The sequence below is a fragment of the Delphinus delphis genome, chromosome 4 (genome assembly GCF_949987515.2).
Source record: "Delphinus delphis chromosome 4, mDelDel1.2, whole genome shotgun sequence".
Classification (NCBI taxonomy): Eukaryota; Metazoa; Chordata; class Mammalia; order Artiodactyla; family Delphinidae; genus Delphinus; species Delphinus delphis.
Window position 1 is genome coordinate 73,947,806 of NC_082686.1, and position 23,270 is coordinate 73,971,075.

General features: G+C 47.0%; 1 protein-coding gene across 6 annotated transcripts in view; it reads left to right on the top strand.

Annotated features, from left to right (window-relative positions):
- TMEM44 (transmembrane protein 44) overlaps window positions 1-13,487 on the top strand; it is a 35,563-nt gene extending 22,076 nt beyond the window's left edge. For 4 of the 6 annotated variants that reach the window (XM_060009943.1, XM_060009938.1, XM_060009942.1 and 1 more), the window contains 2 exons: window positions 9,849-9,881; window positions 12,707-13,487. In XM_060009943.1, coding sequence (XP_059865926.1) covers window positions 9,849-9,870 — 22 coding nt within the window. In that variant the 3' untranslated portion in view covers window positions 9,871-9,881; window positions 12,707-13,487. The remainder of the gene's footprint in view (window positions 1-9,848; window positions 9,882-12,706) is intronic. The other 2 variants (XM_060009944.1, XM_060009939.1) reach the window with 1 other exon arrangement.
- The last annotated feature ends 9,783 nt before the right edge of the window (window positions 13,488-23,270 follow it).

The following is a 23,270-nucleotide window of genomic DNA, read 5'->3' on the forward strand; positions in this document are numbered from 1 at the left end:
AACACTGCACGCTGAATCATGGGGCACATTCAAGTCTTGCAGAAATAAATGCTGACTAACAAACTTCTTTTTTTTTTTGCGGTACGCGGGCCTCTCACTGTTGTGGCCTCTCCCGTTGCGGAGCACAGGCTCCGGACACGCAGGCTCAGCGGCCACGGCTCACGGGCCCAGCCGCTCTGCGGCATGTGGGATCTTCCCAGACCGGGGCACGAACCCGCGTCCCCTGCATCGGCAGGCGGACCCTCAACCACTGCACCACCAGGGAAGCCCCTAACAAACTTTTTAAAGAGTCTTGGTGTTTCCCAAACCCATTTGACCATGGAAGGCTTTCTTCCCCTGCAAGGAGCGCCAGGCTGTCCCCTGTGGTGCTGTCAGGGTCATACACAGGGGCTCTCAATGGGCATTGTGCCTGGCACTTCCATAAGCTTTGCCTCATTTTGAATTTTTGGATCTTTGAACAAAACACATCACATTTTGGATACCGGAAATGGGTCAAACTCTCAGGTCTACGGTCCTGTCACTCTCAGCCCCACAGCTGTGGCTCCCAGCCCTGGTCAGGAGGAAGTTTCCCTTTGTCTGTGGCAAGTGAGAACAAGGACAGCATAGTGGACAGGTGGTACCAGCAGGGGGAGGGACCGTCCTTCATTCTGGGTTTGCTGGGGTCTCCCACTCTTTTGATATTTAAATGCCCTTTTATGAATTGACGGTAACAGGAAGTGCTAAGTTGGTGTTGAGGGTTTGGTGTTGGTCTTAATGGCCTTATTTGGCAAAGTAATCAATCATCTGTCCTGAGTCAGTCCCCCAGATTCGTTCAGCTCGTAGTGGACCCTGAAATCCGAAAGACTTAGAGCCCCTGATCTGCGGGGTAGAGTCCAGATCCCTTAGTGTGGGGTTCAGGCCTTGCACGCCTGCCCCAGCCTCGTGCCCCTCCCCTGCCCTCACCTACATGTCCTCCTTGGCCGTGGACTCTTCCCTCATCCCCAGGGCTCTGGGCCTTTCTTCCTGGGATTTCCTCTGGCCCAACTGCCGTGTGTCAGAATCCTACCCAGATGCCACCTGCTGTGTGAACTCCCCTCCCCTCCACGTACACACCAGAGATTAAAGCCTCCTTCCCTTGGGTGCTCAGAGCATACACCTCTCTTCCATCCCTGGTATTGTTTGCCCTGTAGCCTGAGGGCTGCAGGGACCTGTCTCCCCGGCCAGGCTGTGCACAGGCTTTTAGGTCTAGGGGCCTGGGCTGCCCTCATCTTTATCTCTTGATCCTGGAACACACACAGTTGGTCATTGAGAGGTGGGTTTTGAGGGAGAAATTCTGCTCCAGACCAAGGACCATTTGGGCTCCGTGTATCCCTGAGTCCTTCATTTGGTGCTGTTTATTTCTTGGATCTGGTCTCAGAATGTGTCAGACAACCCAAGGCGCATGTCTTGGCAGCCCGGAGCCAGCAGTCCGGGCAGAGTCTAAGGCTAAGGGGAGAGAGGGAGAGTGTGTTCAGTGAGGGGAAGGGACAGTTGAGTTGGTGAGATGGGGGGAGGGGGCTTGGGGAGGGTGGGAAGCAAGCTCACTCTGTGGGAACCCTCAACTGAGCTAAGGATTGGACAGTGACCTTGAACAATTCAGAAATTTGTCTCTGTGGCTGTTTCGGGCAGTTTCTGTGTTTTGCAGTCCTTTTTCTCCCTCTCCTCTATTCGCTCTTTCCTTTTAAATTCCAAGGGCACAGGGTCGCGCTCATACATGAGGCAAATGGAGATGAATGCTTTTGCCCTTGCTAAACAAGGGGTATATTTTTAGAAGCCCAGGTGCCCCCATCTACCCCACCCACCCCCTCCAGAACCCCCAGCACAGCCTCCTACTTCATTCCCCAAAACACCCACGCGCTCCACATGACAAAGCACCGAGTCCCGATCGGAAGTTACTTAGAATCTCACTAAACACAGGCACTGAGGAAATGCGAGCAGGGGACAGTGTAGCTTGTCAGGCTTGTGGCCCATCCGGCCTTCTGGTAATCTATACATTCTCTCTCTATATTCTCTCTCTAATCTATATATTCTCTCTTAAAAGTAATACATGTTTATTGTAGAAATGTTGGAAGATGTAAAGAAGAAAATGAGAGTTAAGCCACAAGCCCATCAACCAGCAGCTGCCTCAGGGCGGTGGGATTGATTGGGTGGGCTCCCCAGTTTTTCAGAGCAATATTCCTTAAAAGTTCTGGCTCCCTGATGGCTGAAGGGGAGGAAGAGGGTGTCTTTTAGCCGATGAGTGTGACACTGCATTTCATCCACCTGTTTGGGTCACTCATTTAGCAAACATGTTCTTGGGGGGGCATTTGAAAGAAAAATGCATGAGGGCAGGGGGGCTGGCCTGACCCACCACACACGGTGGGAGGTACTTGGTAGGTTGGTCACAGTCTGATCATGACTTTGCTCCTCCAGACCACACCACACCCAAGGGACTGAAGCTGGGCCCCAGGTCATCACCTCTTCTGGTTTGCGACTTCTCTTGCTCCCAAGATGGATTGCACAGTTCAGATATTTCCTAACACTGGGCTGAGACACCCAGGGCATCTGTTTGTACTCTCTGGCTACAGTCGTCTGTGTCTTTTGCCAGCCAGCTGGGCTCCTGCTTGACCCGCGGGTCCATAGGTGAACGCTTGCGCCCCCCACTCTGGAGGCCTGGGGGCACTCTTTGTCGCTAAGGTGTTGTGTTTGTCACTCTGTGGTCCTTTCCGACTTTGTGACTTAACTCTCAGAGGGTGCTTTTGTGTCCATGTCCTTGGGGCACATACCCACAGGTTTGAAGACCTACCTCCTGCCGTGCTGGGGGAGGTGGAGAGAAGAGAGGTCCCTCAACACGACATACACTGTATTCACAGCACGCAGCTCACTGCGCGTTTTTAAATTCATTGCTCACAGTGACTGCGTGTGTGTCATGAGGCAGGCGTGGTATGTTCTATACTTTACAAGCACTGTTTGATATAGTCCTCCTAACAGCCCTGAGGCAAGTACCTTTAAATATTCTTGTTTCCCAGAAGAGGAGACTGGGATACATTGAGTTTTAGTAACCTGCCCAAGAAAACATCATCATCGTCATCGTTATAATTGGCAGACCTGGGGTTCTGAACACAGCTCTGTCTGGCTCTGAAACCCTGTTGTTACCCACTACACCCCACTGCCTCAGCAGTAACTACCCAGGGCTGAGTTTCTTATCTATCATTCCCATTTTACAGATGAGAAAACTCTCTCCACAGGACTCTCTCCACTTACCTGTGTTCTCAGGCAGGGTCCTGTCTAATAGGCAGGATAAAACATTGGGATTTACAAGGAATTCCAGTGATGCAGAACACCCATGAAAAGAGGTGAAGTAGAGACAGATAAGGCACGGGAGCTTGCGTGGAGGGAGAACTGGGTCTTTTTCACCTTTTCTCAAGTGTCCGCTGGATGGGCTGGTCAGGGCACCAGACTAATGGCGGTGGAGCCTGAATGGGACTCATAACCCTGTAGACAGGCCATTTGTGTGGGCTGTGCGGATTTCTGGACGTCTCCACAAGACAGGGCACACTCCGCGGAGACTGTGCACCTACTCACTCAGCTACTCGACACCAGGCAGCCTGTCTCCTGACACAGCCGTCGGAGGGCGTTCTGAACACATGTGGAGGAAGGGTCACTGGCTCATGGTCTGTGCGTGAGGGACCAGGGCCCAGAGGGAGCAGGGCTTTCCAGAGCGGCCCGCTCACTTGCCGGGGCAGCCAGCACCTGTTTTATGAGTGCAGGGTCGACATTCCCTCAGTGTTGAGACTGCTCCTGTGCCTTTTAAAGGTTTTTTTCCTCCTAGCCTCTGGGATGCAAGAAAAGATTGAGTCCAGCTTTGTGTTTAGTCATTTTTTTCCTTCTGTGCTTCCTAGCAATGCCATTGAAGCTTTGTAGGAATTCTGCAAGGAGGCTGTTTCTGTCAACAGAAGAAAGTCTGCATGTTGAGAATGACTGTACCTGGAGCTGGCTCAGTGTGTGTGTGTGTGTGTGTGTGTGTGTGTGTGTGTGTGTGTGTGTGTGTGTGTGTGTGTGTGTGTGTGTGTGTGTGTTTGCGCGCGCGCGCGCGCGTGCATAGAGCCAAACACCACACACCAGATTGCTGTCTGAAGAGGCTCGCGTCCCAGGCCCCGTGTCCTGCTAATTCTGTGCCTAAGGCTCTTGACAGCCAGGACTGCTTGTTCCCTCTCCAGACCCTGCTTCCAGCACCAGCAGACCAGGACACAGTCCCTTGGATGTTTGTCATTCTTAAAGCCAAATCATTCTTTCAAGGAAAAAACAATTAATTAGTTAATAAAAAGAATACACACCCACACACTGACTCTAAAAGTGCTAATTTTAGAAGTAAATACATATAAGTATGAAGAAAGAGGCCAGAAATTTCTAATAGGTCCCAAAGACCAGAAATTAAGTTCAGGGCATGGTATCTGCCCTGCACAGATCTGTGTGCCCCTATGTGCTCGGCAGCAGTGAGAGATGGTGCGTCCGGAAATGTGTGGACAGTCAGCTAGTTCCCCTGGGGGTAAGGAAAGACTGTACTGGGCCCCCCCAGGGCAACGGGGCTGGGCAGGAGAGAGAGGGCTGACCAGGGGTCGGGTGGACACTGGCTTGTCCAGGCTCTCGCTGACCTGCCAGGCAGCCTTGGTTCTGCCCTGGACTTCTTGGGTTTTAGTTTCTCCCTCTGTAAGTGGGAATCAGGAGACCTGCCCTACTTACATTACGGAGTGATTCTGAGGATCAAATGGGGGTGCTGCTGGGGCCCTGCAAGCCTGCCGATGGTGCTAGATGCAGTGCAGTGGACAACGGGCTGCAAGTGGGCTCAGACACCTACGCTGGCCCTGCGAGCCTTTGAACCAGGTGACGCCGTTCATTTCTCTGGACTTGCTCCGTAAGTGGAGATAATGAACTCAGGGAGCTGGTGAGGCTCTGACAGAGCACTGTTCCCGCAGATGATGAGCTTTGAACTGGGCCATCTTTCAGGTCCCATTTAGCAAGTGACCTCAAGTGAGCAAGTGTACTGGGGGAGTTAGGCGGAGGTTAATTACACTGAGTCAGTTCTTAGAAGTGGAAAGGCTTCCATCAGGAAAACAGCGGGGCCAACCACCAGCAAAATGGGCTGCTGTGTCTGCCTGGGTGCCACTCAGAAAACCTCTTCTGGCCTCCGCAGTCTCTAGAAGCATTTCCATCACGCTGCCTGAAATCCAGGGAGGAGCTCCTGACTGAGCTCCTGCCTCCGTCCCTCCTCCTTTCAGTGCTGTCCTACCCAAGATCTTCCCAACACTCCATCAGCCCCATGGCCTTCCTGCTCTAAGGCCCTTACTGCTTACAGTTTATGTCCAGACCCCTTAGCCTGATCTCTAGGACATTTCGTTGTCTGGTTCAGGGCTAACTCTCCAGGTTTTCCTCTGCACATCCAGCCAGCTTTCCCTTCTCTGGGTTCCTTTGCTCATCTGTCTTCTGCCCTTCAAGGCCCTGGCTAAATCCTGCTTCCTCCGGGAAGCCTTCCCTGTGTTCCTGAGTAGGGTTGCTAGATTTAACAGGCAAAAAATACAAGAGGCCAGTGAATTTGAATTTCAGATAAACACACCTATACTAAACATTATTTGTTATCTGAAATTCACATTTCACGGTGTATCCTGTGTTTTATCTGCAGCAGCCCTGCTCCTGAATCCAACTTGATCATGGCCATTTCCCGCCCTTCCCTGGGCCACTTCTTCGGTTCTGAGCAGCATATGAATAGCAAACCTTCTTCCAAAAAAATCAGGAACATACAATGTTTTATGTCAATTATATCTCCTGTTTTAATGGGAAAAAATAATTTAAAAAAAATCAGGAACAGGAGGCAGGGTTGCCAAGGCCTTTCCCACTGGTGGTCTTGGAGTTTGGCCTAAATACAGTATTTGCATCTCCTTGTCAGTGGAGTTCGGAGGTGCTCGCTCCCAACCCTTGCTGCCCACCGTTGTAATACATAGGCCTTCATCTCGGCTTCCCCTTCATCCCAACCTTGGGATGTCCCTGCAGTGAAACTGTCATCTTTATAAGGGAAACCAGCCCAGTGTGGGTCAGAACTTCTCTCTTACTGATCCAGTTCACCATGGGCTTTGCATACAGCACTCCACGGCCTGTGATCCATTTTTCCTCACATCCCATTTTCCTCACGACAGCCGAGGAAGGAAGAGCTGAGTGGGGAGTTTGGGCTGGTAGAGAGGAGGAAAGAAAGTATGGGAGGTGAGACAGTGCTTGATCCGGAGTAAGTGCTATAGAACTGCTTAATTAACTAACTAAAGAAATTGAAAGGATGAGATTTTTGAAGCGTACGGTGTTAAGGTTTAAAAGCCTGTAAGGTACTAGGAAAATCAAAAAGGAAATCTACTTGATGAAATCTAAAACGGAACTGTAGCTGGCGTGTATCTGGCCAGTCTCAAAACTTTATGATCAGAAAAAACAAAAAACCTTTATAATGGGTCCTGAGTCCAACACCATCTCACCTCCCCCATCTTGGGGAAGTCGCTTCTCCCCAGATGTAAGAGGAGGGAGTTGAACAAATGGTCTCTGAGGGCCCATCCAGCTCCCAGTCCTAGAAAGTGACCCTGTTTCCTCAGTGGCTGAGACACACCTCAGAGTCTTCAGGGACAAAGGAGAGCTTACCACATGCCCTGTGGACAGCGCCTATAGGTTGCTTCTTGGTTTCAGAAGCATGAAAAAGTGTTCTTTTAGAAATGAGGTGAATTGAAACCCTACGTGCTGTGGTTCACGGAGATGATGGAATTGTGATCCTAAAGACAATTCAAGGATATGTGGAAATGCTCACTATATTTTAAGAGAGAAAAGCCATTTGCATAATTTGGGGGGTGTGTGTGTGTGTGTTTGTATTTCAGAGGGCTATTCAATAACTGTTCATAGAGGCCCTCTTTTAGGGATAGAATTCTGGGCAATCTTTTTTTTTTTTTTTTTGCGATACGCGGGCCTCTCACTGTTGTGGCCTCTCCCGTTGCGGAGCACAGGCTCCGGACGCGCAGGCTCAGTGGCCATGGCTCACGGGCCCAGCCGCTCCGCGGCATGTGGGATCTTCCCGGACCAGGGCACGAACCCGCGTCCCCTGCATTGACAGGCGGACTCTCAACCACTGCACCACCAGGGAAGCCCTGGGCAATCTTTATTTTGGGTTTTGAAAAAGTTTCTATACAAAAATGAACAAATTTTGCTCTTGAAACAGGGAAGACTACACAAATGTTTATTTATTTTTACTTCTTTGTGGGGGGTGGAGAGAGACCTCAGTTACAAAGATTTGAGTTAATTGTATTCCCTAGGCACATTATCATTAGTTTAGAAAGTGACTTAAAAAAGAAATCCTGGCTACTACTCCCACTAGAGGGTACTCTTCTGAAATTTTAGATTGCTTGTGATGCTAAAGTTTTTGAAAAGGAGGTTTCAAGGTTTCATTTCAAATTCAGTTGGAGGACTCTTAAACTTTTTTATTTGTTTGCTTGTCTTTAAATACACTTTTTCTTTTGGAGTAATTTTAGACTTACAGAAAAGTTGCAAAGGTAGGACAGAGAGTTCCTGTATACCTTCACCCAATTCCCTCTAATGTTAACATCTTGCACCACCATGCTGCATTTGTCAACACAGAGAAATTTACATTAGTACATTACTATTAACTAAAGTACAGACTATTTGGGTTTCACCAGTTTTTCTATTAATGTTCTTATTCTTAGCATATTTTCTTTCATCTCTCTTTTTATTTCTATTACATTTGCAGAAGTTATGTAACTTTTTCCACCTGTGTTGTCATCAACATTTCTGTCTTTTGCAGTGTGTGTGGAAACATCATTTTTCGTAATTTTGTGTGTTCTCCATTTAATCTTTTTTTTAGTTTATGTTTTCCCCAGCAGGATGTCATTAAAAGATGAATGCTGTGGAATTATCACGGTTTTGTTAGGTATTAATGGCATTGTGCTTAGGAGTTTTTTTTTTTTTGCGCGCCTCTCACTGTTGTGGCCCCACCCCCACCCCCGCCGCGGAGCACAGGCTCCCGATGCGCAGGCTCGGTGGCCATGGCTCACAGGCCCAGCCGCTCCATGGCATGTGGAATCTTCCCGGACCGGGGCACAAACCCGCGTCCCCTGCATCGGCAGGCGGACTCTCAACCACTGCGCCACCAGGGAAGTCCTGTGCTTAGGAGTTTTTAAGTCCTTATCTATGAGATACATACTGAAGTATTTACAGATGAAATTATTTACTTTAAAGCACTTCAGCAAATAAAAAATTGGGGGAGCTAGAGCAAATGAAAGAGGATATGTCCACAGGTGTTCATTAGATTTTGCTTTTGTGTATGACTGAAAATCTTATAATTAAAAAGTTGTTCAAGAGAAAAAGGCGTGGTACAGCTGAAGTCAGTGGTGACTCAAGTTTTCTAGGTCCATTCTGCCCTCCCGTGGAACGGGGGGAAGTAGTTCATAGGTACCAGGCTGGAAACATGTGACCTGGAAGGGGTGGGTGGGAGAGGGAGGGAAGAGGGAGAAACTGGGGAGACGACTCTCAAGCTTCATTTCTGCCACCCACATCCCCATATCCTGCCCTCCCTCCTGCAGTGGCCACCTCATCCTACCCAGCAGGGGGCAGGGCATTCTTGTGGGGGGCACTGACCAAGGACCCAGCTCTGGTGCCCCTTCCCTGCCCTCCTCAGTTTCAAGGTGGAACCTCTGCCCTTCGCCTCCAGTCTGCCAGGTGCCCTGCCACTGAGCTTGGGGCACAGCTCTGCCAGCACAGCCTGGGTCAGACCTCTCTGCCTGACTCCACCCCTACCTCCAGCTCTGACCCAGAATGGGACTTGTGCAGGCCCCAGAGCAGAGCCCCATCTCTGGGCTAGCACACTTATCAGTGGACAAATAGAGGTGTTCAGTAAAGTTTTTATAATCCTAACAGATACACAGCTGCACACACGCACGCACGTACAGATTCACGTAACAGACTGGGCTGAGTGCATTCCGCCAGCCCTGCCGGTCCTGAAGACTCAAAGTTGAGTCAAACTGCAGCCCTCAAGGAGCTCAGAGAAACCAAACAAAAGCAAACAAACAGAAGTTGTTCAAAATGGAAATTTTAAAAGAATTGAACAGTAGGGGCTTTGTTTCAATGGGACAATAAAGCCAAATCCTGTGTACTGTGCAGATTGGCAGCAGATCAGTATAACAGACATTTGCAGATTCATAGCTTACGAATACGCACACACACACACACACACACACACACACACACACACACACACGTGTCCTGGGCACTACAGGAGGTGCTGGACGAATGAGAGCAGACGGCGACACTACCCTACAAGAACCTGAGCCAGACATATTTGAGGCTTGGGGTGGAACCAACCGTGCGGTAAAGGCTGATTAAATATGAATCTTGGCTGGTAGCAAATACCCCATGGTTTCAAGATGAGGGTTTTATTTGCATCTCTCTTTCTTAGTTTTATGGGTTTGTGTTGACTCATCTCAGCCATGTGGTTAATAGATGGAATCTTTATGATTATGCCTAATAATAATTTCTAATAGTAATTTTTAAATCTGCATAGATGATAATTTTTTCAAGGACCTGTGGCCCTTCATAATTATCACAATTATCCTACTGACCATTTAACTAAGTTGTAGCCACTCGTAGCTGCTGCCTTTTTGCTTGCTGAAGTCGGTTGTTCCTTTGCCTCCAGACCAGCGGAGGGCCTTTCTCCTGGCTCACTGAGCAGACAGGGGCTGGCGCTGATCTCTGCTCTGTGATGGTGGCAAAATCTAGTCAACACTTTTTTTTTAATCTCTCTTTTTATTCTGCAGCAGAACTATTGGGAAGCCCTAAACTCGGAGCAGGTATGGACAATCGTGCTCTCTCTTTATTCTGCAAGGGACTTCCTGTGGCTTGATTTCAGTTCCTGCTTTTGTGAGCCCCCCTTGGATGGCTGGGCCCGTGCCAAATTCCTCTAGGAAAAAAAAGAATTTGAAAATGAGTGGAGAGTCTGAAAGTCGAGGGTTTTTTCCAGGCTCTCCATTTCAGAGTTCTTTCTGCTTTGTCCAAACCATCTAGTAGGGGCTCAGAGAAGATGCATAACCCAAGGAAGAAACTTGCTTGGAACAAAAGTTTTTGAACAAGAGGAAGCCCAGCAGGTCACTAATGGTAGCGGTGCCGGGAGTGGCTGCAGGAGTTGAGATCAACGTTCCCCTATGTTGTCATCATGAGACGTTGGGCAGCTGGCTGCTGTCTCTATGCCCTCCTCGCCTCCAAGTGACAAATAAGCACATGATTCATGACAGCCACCTGTGCCTGTCACCTCCCAGGATTTTTTTTCTGATAAGAGAGTAGATTATCTTTTGCTCAAATTCTCTGAATGCCTGGATTCCAGTGATGTTTTTATTACTTAAAATGACATTTTAAAACACAATATTCCGGGAATTCAGAAGGAAGAGATTTAAATTGTTTTCGAAGGCTTAATCCACTTTAAAGAGTGCACCTGACCAGAGTGGTGGGCTGTTTCTGTTTGCCGGCAGTGGAATTGGTCAGGAGTAGCAAGGATAACTCTTAAGAAGACATTTTAGGAACTGGAGCTGTGGTTTTGACACATCAGGGCGGCTAAGAACCACCCTAAGAGCTTGTTCAAATGCCAAGCCTTAGGTCCCAACCCACAGATAGGGTCTAGGGTGGGTCCCCAGCATCAGTCTTTTTTTTTTTTTTTTTTTTTTTTTTTGTGCTGTACGAGGGCCTCTCACTGTTGTGGCCTCTCCTGTTGCGGAGCACAGGCTCAGCGTCCATGGCTCATGGGCCCAGCCGCTCTGCGGCATGTGGGATCTTCCTGGACCGGGGCACGAACCCGTGTCCCCTGCATCGGCAGGCGGACTCTCAACCACTGCGCCACCAGGGAAGCCCAGCATCGCTCTTTTTAATGAGCACCCTGGGCGCTCCTGGTGAGACTGGTCCAGAACTGAGATCTAGAACGTGGGTCTCCACTTGAAAACAGAATTCATCAAAAAGCACACTGTCCATTCTCAGAGAATGGAACAGGCCCCCACTTCCACTACTAGGCAACTGGGTCTCAGAGGCTGAGGGGCCAGGGAGCTCTTTTACTTGGGATCTCTGATAACGTCTGGAAGGAATTTGCTTAGAGGTGTCCGCCCAAGTCTGCATCCACAGGTAGATGAGAAATTAGCATACGTGTGCCTGACACAGCCCCAGACACGTACAAGGGGCTGAGCTGCACCAAAGAAATCAGCTCAGTCCCTGGCCTGCAAGGTTACTGGGGATGAGGTGGTCTTTTTAACATGATACTGTTTTTCATGACCAAGTAGTAGAACTCAGTTCAGTTATGAGCAGTAAATCAGTAATTGAACGGGACTCTCTTTCTGTTGGAAACAAAGCTACAATTTGTGTTTTATAACTAATGGGGTGTGGGCATTATCTTTCAGTGACTCAGGGAGCCTTGAGGACCTTGTCCTGACCCTCTGAGGACTGGACTGTTTGATTCTGCTCAGGTTTGAGTAGCTGGTGGAACACTTTTTTTGGAGTGCATGTCCGTGCCTGGCTCTATTTTCTTGCCCAAATAAGATTGTCTGGCCCGGGCTGACACATCCTATGTGGCCTTTGCTTGTTGTTTCCTGGGTCTTTTGCTACTGTCAAATGCAACCTTATGACTCAGAATCACCAGTCATAGAAACTCAGAAATGAGAGATCGTATTATCTAGCTGCTGATTCAGCCTCCCAATTTACACATGGAGAAATCAAGATCCAGAGAAGAGAAAGCAAGTTAGTGGCAGAAAGAGGACCCGAGCCCGACCCCTACTTGCCTCTGTGGCTGGAATCACTAAAGATGATGCCCTTGCTCTTGGCCCACATGAAAAGCTCTCTCTTTTATCTGTTGTTTTGGAACAATAGGAGGATTTTGCAAACAGCTTCATCAGTTCTTGTGTGCTCACTTTTTTTCCTTTTAACCTTTTTTTTTTAACCCCTACACATTTCAATTTCCCATACTTGTCTGAGTCAGAGTGATGAAACACTCACAGGCAGTGACCACCACTCCGGATTAGGTTTTAAATGTTTGTTTTTGACAAGTCTGCTGACCTCAAGTTTAGAGGAAACACCATGTGGGGGGGCAAGGGCAGACCAGTACCCTGCTCCTAAGAAGCTCTGTCATCTACCTGAGAGGACAAGGTGGACACACAGGGCAGGGCTGCCCATGCTCAGCTGCAAACCAGTGGTACAGGCAGTATAGAGAAGCTGGGGAGAGCTCAATGGGTGTCAGGATAGGCTTCTAAGAAGAGGAGGAACTTACCTGGGCCATAAGGAATGGGTTGAGTTTGCCTGGTCTTTTCCAGGAATGAGTTAGGCAGGGAGGTGGGAATTATCAGGATAAAGGGAGCATGACTGAGTCTCACTAGAGAAGGACTTGGTGAAGAGGGGGGAACAGAGAGTAGGAGGGGGAAGTAGGGTTGGTCTGTTCAGGGTGGCTGTCCATTAATTCCTTGATTTAAAGTTATACTTGCCCTGTTAGGTTCTAGAAACACAGACCTGGTTAACTTGTCCTTACCTGTTTGTTCTTGTCTGTGCCTGGGCCATGAGGACCAAGATTGGAGCTGTCGTTGGGGAAATTGTAAGAGATGGGAAGGGCCTATTCCACCAAGGTACCTCTTGTGTCTTTTCTCCACAGTGGGATCCTGAAGACGTAAACCTTGGAGGGAACAAAGACAACATGGAGATATTCAGACCCCGGGTGCACAGGTGGTCTATGAAGCCAGTGGACTTGACCTCTGATAAGTAACACTTTCTGGAGCCAGCTCAGCAGCTCAGAACCCAAGGTCAAGGTTTGGTCAGGAACTGAGCAGGGATCAACCTGCAGAGACAGCCATGGCAGGAATTTAAGCTTCTGCCAAGGCCACCCATGAAAGTGAGGAACCAGGAGCTGTCACGGAGCTTGGCTGGTCTGCACCATGGCTCAGAATGGAGCTAAGACCTTGGGCCCTGTGGACAGACCTGGACACACCCAGAGTTTGTTCTGAAAATTCAAAGTTCACAAACCAATCTCGCTTTGAAATATAATCTAAAATAGTTTGGTCTCTCTTTTCCCTTTCCCTTTGGATTCAACCCTACTCTGAATATCTGCTACAAACGAGCTCATCTAACAAACAGCTAATATGTTTGGATCTTAGTAAAGCCCCACTCTGTAAGACCTGGCTAAGCCTAGAGAGGGGTGGGCCCGCGTTTGGGGGGTTTGGGACACAGTCACAGGTTCTGATGGGACCTGGCTCCTGCCCTCCAGTCACCCACTTGAGTTTTCTGCTGGAAGTTGAGAGAGGACTGTTTGATCAACCAAGTGTTTGCAAGGTCACTGGTATTGCAAGGGTGAGCAAAGCAAAGTGCTCTAGGTACCAGGACTTGCTGCAGCCTGGCCCAGTGTGTGCTGGGCTAGGGTCTGCAGGTGCAGGGAACTGTCTGCTTCAGGAGGTAACGGAAAGCATGCAAAGGGTAAGAGGCACGGTGGGAGGGGCTCGAAATCCCCTCTCAGGATTATTTTGGAGCTACGGTGGGAGGAACGCTAGAATGAATAAATCCTGATCGAGTGCACTGAAGCATCTCACCATGGAGCACAGAGATACGTCTGAATCCCAGCACAGCCACAGAAGTTGGCCACCAGGGGACCTGGGAGAAATGCCAAGAAACACAGCTCTGCTTCTGGCTGGCCCCTGGCAGCCTGTGTGACTCAGCTGCAGCTGTCCAGTTGCTCCTGAGGGGTAGTGCAAGTCCCAGCAGCATGAAAGAGGGGGTGCCTCAGGGAAGCAGGTTGTTCCACAGGTCTCTGCACAGATTCCAATCCCCTGCATGATCTCTGAACTAGAAGTGAACCTAAAGCCACCCTATTTATCCAACTGCTTTGGACCCTGGTTGTCTTTTAATGGAGTTTGCTAAAGTCAATTTTGCTTTGTGATCTTAATCACTGAAGCTATACTTTGAGAGAAGATGAAACTTTTAACTGGGGACAAGGGGAGGTTGGGAGAACAATCCAGCAGATGAAACCACACAGAGGATTGGAAGCAGGGAAGGGGGGAATCTAGCTAAGGAAAGAGGACTCTGATGTGGCCAGAATGGATGTAGGGGGTGGGTGAAGAGGCTGGAAAGGAACCTGGGAGTTGGTGCTTAATTCTGTGGCTGGCTGGTAGCTATTGCAAGATACAGAGAGGAAGCTGACTGACATGCTTCAGGTGGGCCACAGCTGACTGGTGAGTTTTACATCCCTGCAGCCACAACTTTTCAAGAAGCAGAAATGTATAGTCATGGTTACAGCACCAACTTGGGAAACGTGTTTAATTTGATTAGTAACAGCAGGGCAGGAGGAGGGCTCATCTTTGGAAAGGCAGAAGGCCTGGGGACAGGATGACATCCCTGGAGTTTGTCTTTAACACATCGCCCCTCCCAACGGGAGGCTGGCTCATGTCCCTGGGGCACCAGAAATTGGTTGGATCCTAATGGAAATGGCCATTCACTGAAGAATATCAAATGATCTTGCTGACTTTGCGCAGCACAAACTACTTGAGCTCCAGATGTTAACCATCTCCCTAGATCCCATCGTCCCTGCCTCTTCCTTCACAAACCAGTCCAAGCTGGTCTCAAAATGGAATCCCAGAGCGAACCTTTACACTGACAATTTTGGCAGCAAAGTTTGGCCTCATTGTTCAATGAGAATCTGCCTGTTATGCAACGCTCTGGAGCCTTTGGGAAGAGATGCCAACCCAAATGCCTTCCTCCTAGCAGGAGCGTTCCCACCCTGGGCCTCTGCTGCAGCTTCATGCCCTAGCCGTTAGTCAGACCAGGAGGACAACAGGAGTTACTTGCCCTGAAGACCCACTGAGCAGTGCAAGGGGGTTACCTACACTAGGGAGAAGCTGGGGAACCAACTGTGTAATCATCCTCTCCTGCCCACTCATCTGGAGGTGAGAGATGGTATAATAGTTGTAGTTGTACTGCCTATTATCTGCATGGCTTGGAGCTTGTTACCTAACCTTTGTGAACTCCTGGGGTAGACTGAGAATAATACCTATCTAGAAAGCTTGTTGTGAAGATTAAATAACGTATATGAAATGCATAACACTACGTGACTCAAAGTAGACATTGAAGAGGGATTAGTTTCCTTCCTCCCTATAATTCCTGGCCACATATGACCTGCAAGCCAGTTGGTAACCAAAGAATCAGACCCACAGATGGAAGGGACTTCAGAGGATTGAATTGCCTTGACAACAACCCCAATAAGTGATTAAAGTGATTACCCACCCCATCATAAGCTACTCAAAAAAAAAAAAAAAAAAGGATTTCACCCATTTTAATCTCCCAAGGAAAGAAGTCTGTGTGATTTAGGGAGAGCTCTATCCCTAAGGTTTTCTTAAAACACTTTCTAGATCCTGAAGGACCAATCCCCTTATCTCCCCCAGTACTTCAGTATGATGAAGAGATTTATGAGCAGTCATCTGATGCCACACTCACATCTGATTGTTACAACTGGGTATGAGCTCCTCCAGAGCAAGGAGAGGCACTGGGCCAAGGAGCCTGGCTGGGCTCCAGTTCCTATGTCTGATTCAGCGTGATCCTTGTTAAGTCATTTCCCTTTCTGATCACAGTTTCATCATCTGTAAAATGAAAGGACAGATTTCTTTCCTTTTTTTTTTTAACCTTTTATGAATATGCCAGTGAATTTTTTTTTTTTTTTTTTTTTTTTTTTTTTTTTTGCGGTACGCGGACCTCTCACTGCCGTGGCCTCTCCTGCTGCGGAGCACAGGCTCCGGACGCGCAGGCTCAGCAGCCATGGCTCACAGGCCCAGCCACTCCGTGGCATGTGGGATCTTCCCGGACTGGGGCACGAACCCGTGTCCCCTGCATCGGCAGGCGGACTCCCAACCACTGTGCCACCAGGGACGCCCGCCAGTGAATTTTTTTTTTCCTACAGAAGACTGACATCTTCATAAACTCTCAAGAAAGAGACAATATCAAGAGAAATTTCAGACATATTTAAAAAATAGGTTTCATTATATAATATACACTTCTCTCTGTTTGGATTTTACTATCCATTTAAGATAAAATTCCCCTTTTATGAAGAACCGAGGCTTTGCTGAAACAAGAAGAGATCACAGCATTTGATGTTTAAAATTTTTGCAGTTTCCTTCCAGTACAGTACTGAAAATTTTTAAATATGATATATGAATATTTTCCAGTGACAGAAAAAGAATTCTGTATCGATCATTAAGAAAAAGAAGAGGGCTTCCCTGGTGGCGCAGTGGTTGAGAGTCCGCCTGCCGATGCAGGGCACACGGGTTCGTGCCCCGGTCCGGGAAGCTCCCACATGCTGCGGAGTAGCTGGGCCCATGAGCTGTGGCCGCTGAGCCTGCACATCCGGAGCCTGTGCTCTGCAACAGGAGAGGCCACAACAGTGAGAGGCCTGCGTACCGCAAAAAAAAGAGCAGTGTCTTAGTGTTTCAAGGCTAATTTTGCAACATTTCCAAGATTCTCTCCACTTCTTTTGCTGTCCTTTCTTATCATCCCCCTCCACAGTTTCCAACTATGAGGGCATTGCTCTACTCTCTTCCACTTTTCATTGTTTTTTTCTGACATTCAAGTCGATGTTTTGACAGAGGAGGCTCTACTTTGAATGAACCCAAGATTTGGTGTAATGGTGACTAACATCTCTTCAAGAAGTTTACACGTGCCTGTCTAGTATTATTCTAAAGGTCATCATCGCGTGAGAGAGACAGCCTTAGATCAGGGAATGGTGCTAAATCAAGTGACTTAGAGCACATCTGATTTGTTGTTTCCTTACCCAACTCTGAAAGCCAAACAAGGTACCAGGCACCCAGCACCGCTGCTTCTGGACTGGACACTTCATCGACAGTGTTAACTTCCAGTGTCTCAGTTCATCTGTCGCCTAGAGAACTCAGCATACCCTCCCAATTCCATTGGAAATTTTCCACGGGCAGTCGATATTGGCGACAGAGGGCCAGGCTCTTCTCTTCCTGGTCCTCGGGGTCTTGCAGCTGTGATTGCAAGAGGGCTTAGTCCCTGTCGTAGGTCAGGAGCGCTCGCCCCCTTTTCACCGTCCACTGGGCTCCTCCACGACCGTCCTGGCGGGGCAGTAAGTGGTCTCTTCAAACTGCGACGGCGAAGGAGGCCACTGTTGGCACCGTCAGAAGTGAATCCCGACCTCCTACTGGCTACTTCTCCCTCAGAGAAGCGGCCTAACCCCGGCAGCCTACTTCCCGTTCAAACCTCTGTCCTGGGTCTTCCGGGAAGAGAAGAAATGCCCGGCCCCGCGAGTGAGTGCGCACTAAGCAGCTGCCGCCTCACGCGAGTCCGGCGCATCCCACGCCGCCTCCGGGGCCCCAGAACGGCACGGGGTCGTGTTTCGCCGCCTCCGGGGAGCTGCTGAGGGCGGCTCCTGGGGTGCATTTCACACCGTTGGTTTTGTAAGGGGATGATAACAAGGTTACTGTTCCGAAATTATTGACAGCATTCAGCATCCTTTATGGTGTACTGGAAAACATCCTATTTGTTTTTAAATACATTTAAAATGTTTTTTGAAATATAGTGCAGGTACAGAGTTTTTAAAAAGAGAATCAGATTGTAACAAAAGGCTTATGAAGGAAAACAGCAGTGCCCTGCTCCTCCGACCCCAAAGGTCCTGCTTCTCGCCCGTCCACTTTTTTTTTAAACTTCTTTACTGGAGTATAATTGCTTTACAGTGGTGTGTTACTTTCTGCTGTATAACAAAGTGAATCAGCTATACGTATACTTATATCCCCATATCTCCTTCTTCTTGGTCTCCCTCCCACCCTCCCTATCCCACTCCTCTAAGTGGTCACAAAGCACCGAGCTGATCTCCCTGTGCTATGCGGCTGCTTCCCACTAGCTATCTATTTTACATTTGGTAGTGTATATATGTCCATGCCACTCTCTCACTTCATCCCAGCTTACCCTTCCCCCTCCCCGTGTCCTCAAGTCCATTCTCTACATCGGCGTCTTTATTCCTGTCATGCCCCTAGGTTCATCAGAACCTTTTATTTATTTTTTTAGATTCCATATATATGTGTTAGCATACGGTATTTGTTTTTCTCTTTCTGACTTACTTCACTCTGTGTGACACCCTCTAGGTCCATCCACCTCACTACAAATAACTCAATTTTGTTTCTTTTTATGGCTGAGTGATATTCCATTGTATATATGTGCCACATCTTCTTTATCCATTCATCTGTCGATGGACACTTAGGTTGCTTCCATGTCCTGGGTATTGTAAATAAGGTTGCAATGGACATTGTGGTACATGACTCTTTTTGAATTATGGTTTTCTCAGTGTATATGCCCCGTAGTGGGATTGCTGGGTCATATGGTAGTTCTATTTTTAGTGTTTTAAGGAACCTCCATACTGTTCTCCATAGTGGCTGTATCAATTTATATTTATTTCATACATCTGCCTTCTGCCTCCGGCCTCTCGTTGCTGCTTGTCTTGTCATTGGCTGAACTCAAGTGAAAGCCAGAGGGCAAAGCGATCCATTGATTTTGTTTATAGAGGCACCTCCTGTAAGCTGGGGTTTTTATGAATGTGACGTGGCTCCTCCACTGTCTCTTTCCCTTTCTGCCAACTGAAGCAGAGGACTCTGAGGCTAGAACAGGGCAGTGCTCCTCAACATTGTCGAGGTCATCAAAAATGAGGAAAGTATGAGAAATTGTCACAGCCAAGAGGAGCCTATGGAGACATGAAGACTAAATGTAACGCTGTATGAAGTCAGCAATGTTGAGGAAATTTTCTGAACTTTCCCAGAATGCTAGTCCACATCACAGAGAGTTATTTAATAAGGCTATTGGCGATGTTCTGAAAAGGTAGCAACACCAATAAACTTTTCTGGGTTTGCAAAGAAAAAGGAAAAAACAGCTGGTTCTGCTGGCTGTCCAGTCTCCAGGGCTAATTGACGTGCCATCTGCTTGCAGCATAGAGTGGGAACCATGGTTCACATGTCACACCCTAGGCCACCAGTTTTTTAATTGTTTTGTTTGTTCTAACAGTTTTCTCCTTTAGGTTTGATATCGAACATGCTTTCCAGCTGTAAGGTTCTAAGATTATACTGTATTTGTTTGTTTGTTTGTTTTCAGGAGATTACCTTCAACTTCCATTAAGTTCAGGCTAATGAGACACTGCAGCTAGGACAGGACCACCAGTGTATTGGGAACGTTTGCCAAAGCTGTCTTCACATCCTGCAGGTTGCTGTGGAATCCTTCGTGCGAGGGCCCCTTCCCCATGCCGTTATTCCTGAGCTAGTTTCCAGCTTCTGAGTCCAGACTGCACCAACTCAAGTGTGCTTTCAGAGCAACCTGTCAAGTCCCATGCCTCTGCTCTGAACTTGACCTTGACCTTCATCCTTTTGTCTTTCCTGCAGGTGTCCTAGTATTTGGGGCGTCTCCAGTGCAAGTGTGAGAAATTTTCTAAACCCACAGCTGGAACAAGGGCTCTCGTACTCTCCAGCCGCCACAGTCTTTCCCAAGGGCAGCCTGACCACGTGTGAGAAGAGCTATCCCATAGGCCTTTCCTCGGACCAGCAATTGCACTTTGGAATATGTAGGTCTTAAAGCTCTGATGTGTGTGATATCTGTTGAAATATAGGCTCTTAGTCTCCACCCCAGGGATTTCCTAGATCTGGGCAGGGTCTGGGAATCTTTAACAAGCTCCTCAGGTGATTCTTTGAGAACACTGCCCTCAGGAAGTTACTTTTAAAGTGATCTATTTGTATGAGATGTTCTCATAAAACTATTTAGAATAGGGGGGGAAAAACTGATAAAGCCCCAAAACTCCACTTGTTCGGAAAGATTAAACATTACAGTTTCATGAAGAAATGCTATTTTGGCATTAAACCTAAAAGATTACAGACCCGTAGACTGAGGAACAGACTTGAATTACCTTGAAATCATCTAGTTCAGTGCCTGAGCGGCCTGCTCATTCTCACAACATGAATTCCCAGTTCTAACATGGTAAGAAAAATCTGCAGAAGACAATGTCAGGTGATAAAGTAGAATCCAAGAGAGTGTGTGCCACTGTCAGCAATTATTTTCAAAACACTGTGTACTGACGATATCAGATGAGTCTTATTATGAGACTTTCCATAAGGGACTATGTGGATTCTTGTACTAGTGGTTTCTGACTGTGGAAGCAGTTGAATACATCCCCCAATTAAAAACTAGTTCCCCCTAAATTCCCTTTCCTTTCAAGTTTGCAGCATAAAACTTTGTTTCCAAAGGAAACCACTTGGCTCAAGAAGCTGTTGCAGTTCCAGTTCATTGCCAATCACATCCCCCAAGACCAAAGAATGGTAAAGGGAGACCAGATAGCATCGACTCCCAAACCAGGGAAAACAGGCAGGAGAGAGCCCCTGAGAAAATGTAACAACCTAGTTACTATTTAAAAGCAAGGCAGGACTTCCCTGGTGGTGCAGTTGTTAAGAGTCTGCCTGCCAATGTGGGGGACACGGGTTCGATCCCTGGTCCGGGAAGATCCCACATGCCACAGAGCAGCTAGGCCCATGCATCACAACTGCTGAACCTGCAGTCTAGAGCCCGCAAGCTACAACTACTGAGCGTGAGTGCCACAACTACTGAAGCCGGTGTGCCTAGAGCCCGTGCTCTGCAACAAGAGAAGCCACTGATCACTGCAACTAGAGGAAGCCCACAAGCAGCAATGAAGACCCAATGTAGCCAAAAAAATAAATAAAATTAAAACAAAATACAGTACTTATACTATTTCATTAAAAAAAATAAAAGCAAGACAGGAAAATTAGAAGGACAGAATTTTTTTGAGTTCTTAGTGTGAATAAGAAAAGAGGCATATGACAAAGTATGTATTATATAAGTAACTTTGTCATGGATACATTTATGAATGTTAGGCTTTTTAATACTTTTTGGTGCTTCATAAACTTTATAAAAACTTTTTATTGGAGTATAGTTGATTTACAATGCTGTGTTCATTTCAGATGTATAACAAAGTGAATCAGATATATATATGTACATTTATATATATATCTCCATCCATTCCTTTTCAGATTCTTTTCCCATGTAGGTTGTTACAGAATATTATAAACTTTTTCAATTAGTATATGTCTATTATATAATCAGACAAAATAAACTGAAGAAAGTTATAAATACATATATGGTCCCCCAAATAACATTCACAGAAACATTAGAAGAGGGGAAGTTTATAAGTAACTATACTGTGTATTGTGCATGTATTTTTATCTTGCTCTCTGTGTGTATGTAGAAATTATATTTCCATTATACTTTTCATTATTCTATACCTTTTCCATAATGAGTATTTCTTTTCTAGGTTAAAAACAATGTGATCCACCATAATAATATTTGACAGACAAGGACCTCAATAATTGCTAAAAACACGTGAAAGGTTATTGGGAGTAGGATACTCACAGGGTCTCAACGTACCACCTGTTGATGAAAATTCAATTAACAATCAAGCTAAGAAGAAAAAAAAGGGAATTTTATTTGAGCCATACTGAGGATTATAACCCAGGAAACAGACTCTGAGAAAGCTCTGAGAACTGTTCCGCCTGTTAGAAGTCAAAGGCACAGTCATATCATTCTCAAAACAAAGGATCATACATCAAATGATGTTTTACATAAGGTTCACCAAGGTTACTTAGTCCAGGGAAGCACGTACAAAGTGGGCTGCAAGTCAGCACAGCCCCCTACAGAGTTTGGAAAGAATGCTGTTCTTCAAAGAAGTTACATTACTAGTGTCAGAAGAAAGGGGGAAAAAGTTATCTTTTTTTTTTTTAAACAGGATTTATGTATTTATTTGTTAAATCTTATTATTTATTTATATTTGGGCTGCATTGGGTCTTTGTTGCTGTGCGCGGGCTTTCTCTAGTTGTGGCGAGCGGGGTCTACTCTTTATTGCGGTGCGCGGGCTTCTCATTGCGGTGGCTTCTCTTGTTACAAAGCACGGGCTCTAGGCACACCGGCTTCAGTAGTTGCGGCACGTGGGCTCGCGGGCTCTAGAGCGCAGGCTCAGTAGTTGTGGCGCACGGGCTTAGTTGCTCCGTGGCACGTGGGATCTTCCCGGACCAGGGCTCGAACCCGTGTCCCCTGCCTTGGCAGGCGGCTTCTTAACCACTGTGCCACCAGGGAAGTCCTGAAAAAACGTTATCTTTATGGTGAAGGCACTGCCGTCTTTGAGAAGTTCTGGTTAACGTGTAATGCAGATGCACGCTGCACATTAGGGAGAGAAGGAGGAGGCACAAACGGACGCAGAGAGAGGATTTTATGTTTAAATTTTCTTGATCTGCCTTAAAAGATAAATTTGGTTTCATCACACCCTGCAGAGTAGTTTATGAATTACAAATGGAAATGGGTTTGTTTACAATGGAGAAATCTGGATATCACCATGGGGGTGATATGAGGATATCACCTTAACCAAGTCATCAAGTTCACATTACCAAGACGGGACAAATTGACACCATGTGCCTCCTGTTGTAATATCCTGATCAGGACATAGCATCACCTGTGAAATATTCTTGCCAAATATTTTCATCGGAAATCCATTTTTGAGGAAATAATCCGACAAATCCAAATTGTGGGCCATTCTGTAAAGCAACTACCTTGGATTTTTTTTTAATGTCAATGTCCTAAAAAACAAAGAAAAAGACTAGAGAACTGTTCTAGTTTAAAGGAGCCTAAAGGCGGGGGATGGGAAGCTACATGGGATTATTGGGACAATTGAGGACCTTGGACTATGTACAGTATATTAGCTCACATTATTATTTCATTTTCTTGAGAATGATAATAGTATTATGTTTGTATAGGAGAACGCCCTGTTCTTCGGATAGACATGCCAACTATTTAGGAGAGAAGCATGATGATTTGGCATGTTTCAAATGTTCAGACCAAAAAAGTATACGTGTTTCAGGTATTTATGTATATGGAGAGAAAGAGGTAAACGAGACAAAATGGGATCAACCGATGAATCCAGGTGAATAATATAAGCACGTTCATTGTATTCTTGTTGCGACTTTTCTGTAGGTTTGAAGTTTTTCAGAGTAAAATTTGAGGGAGGAATTACAGGAGTGAAGACTCTCACAGTCAGCTTCACCACGAGGTCGCTCTCCATCACCCTTGCCGGTAGAGGACCCTGAAATCCTAGGGCTTTGTGGAGGAAGCAGCTGGATTACTGGTGACTGCAG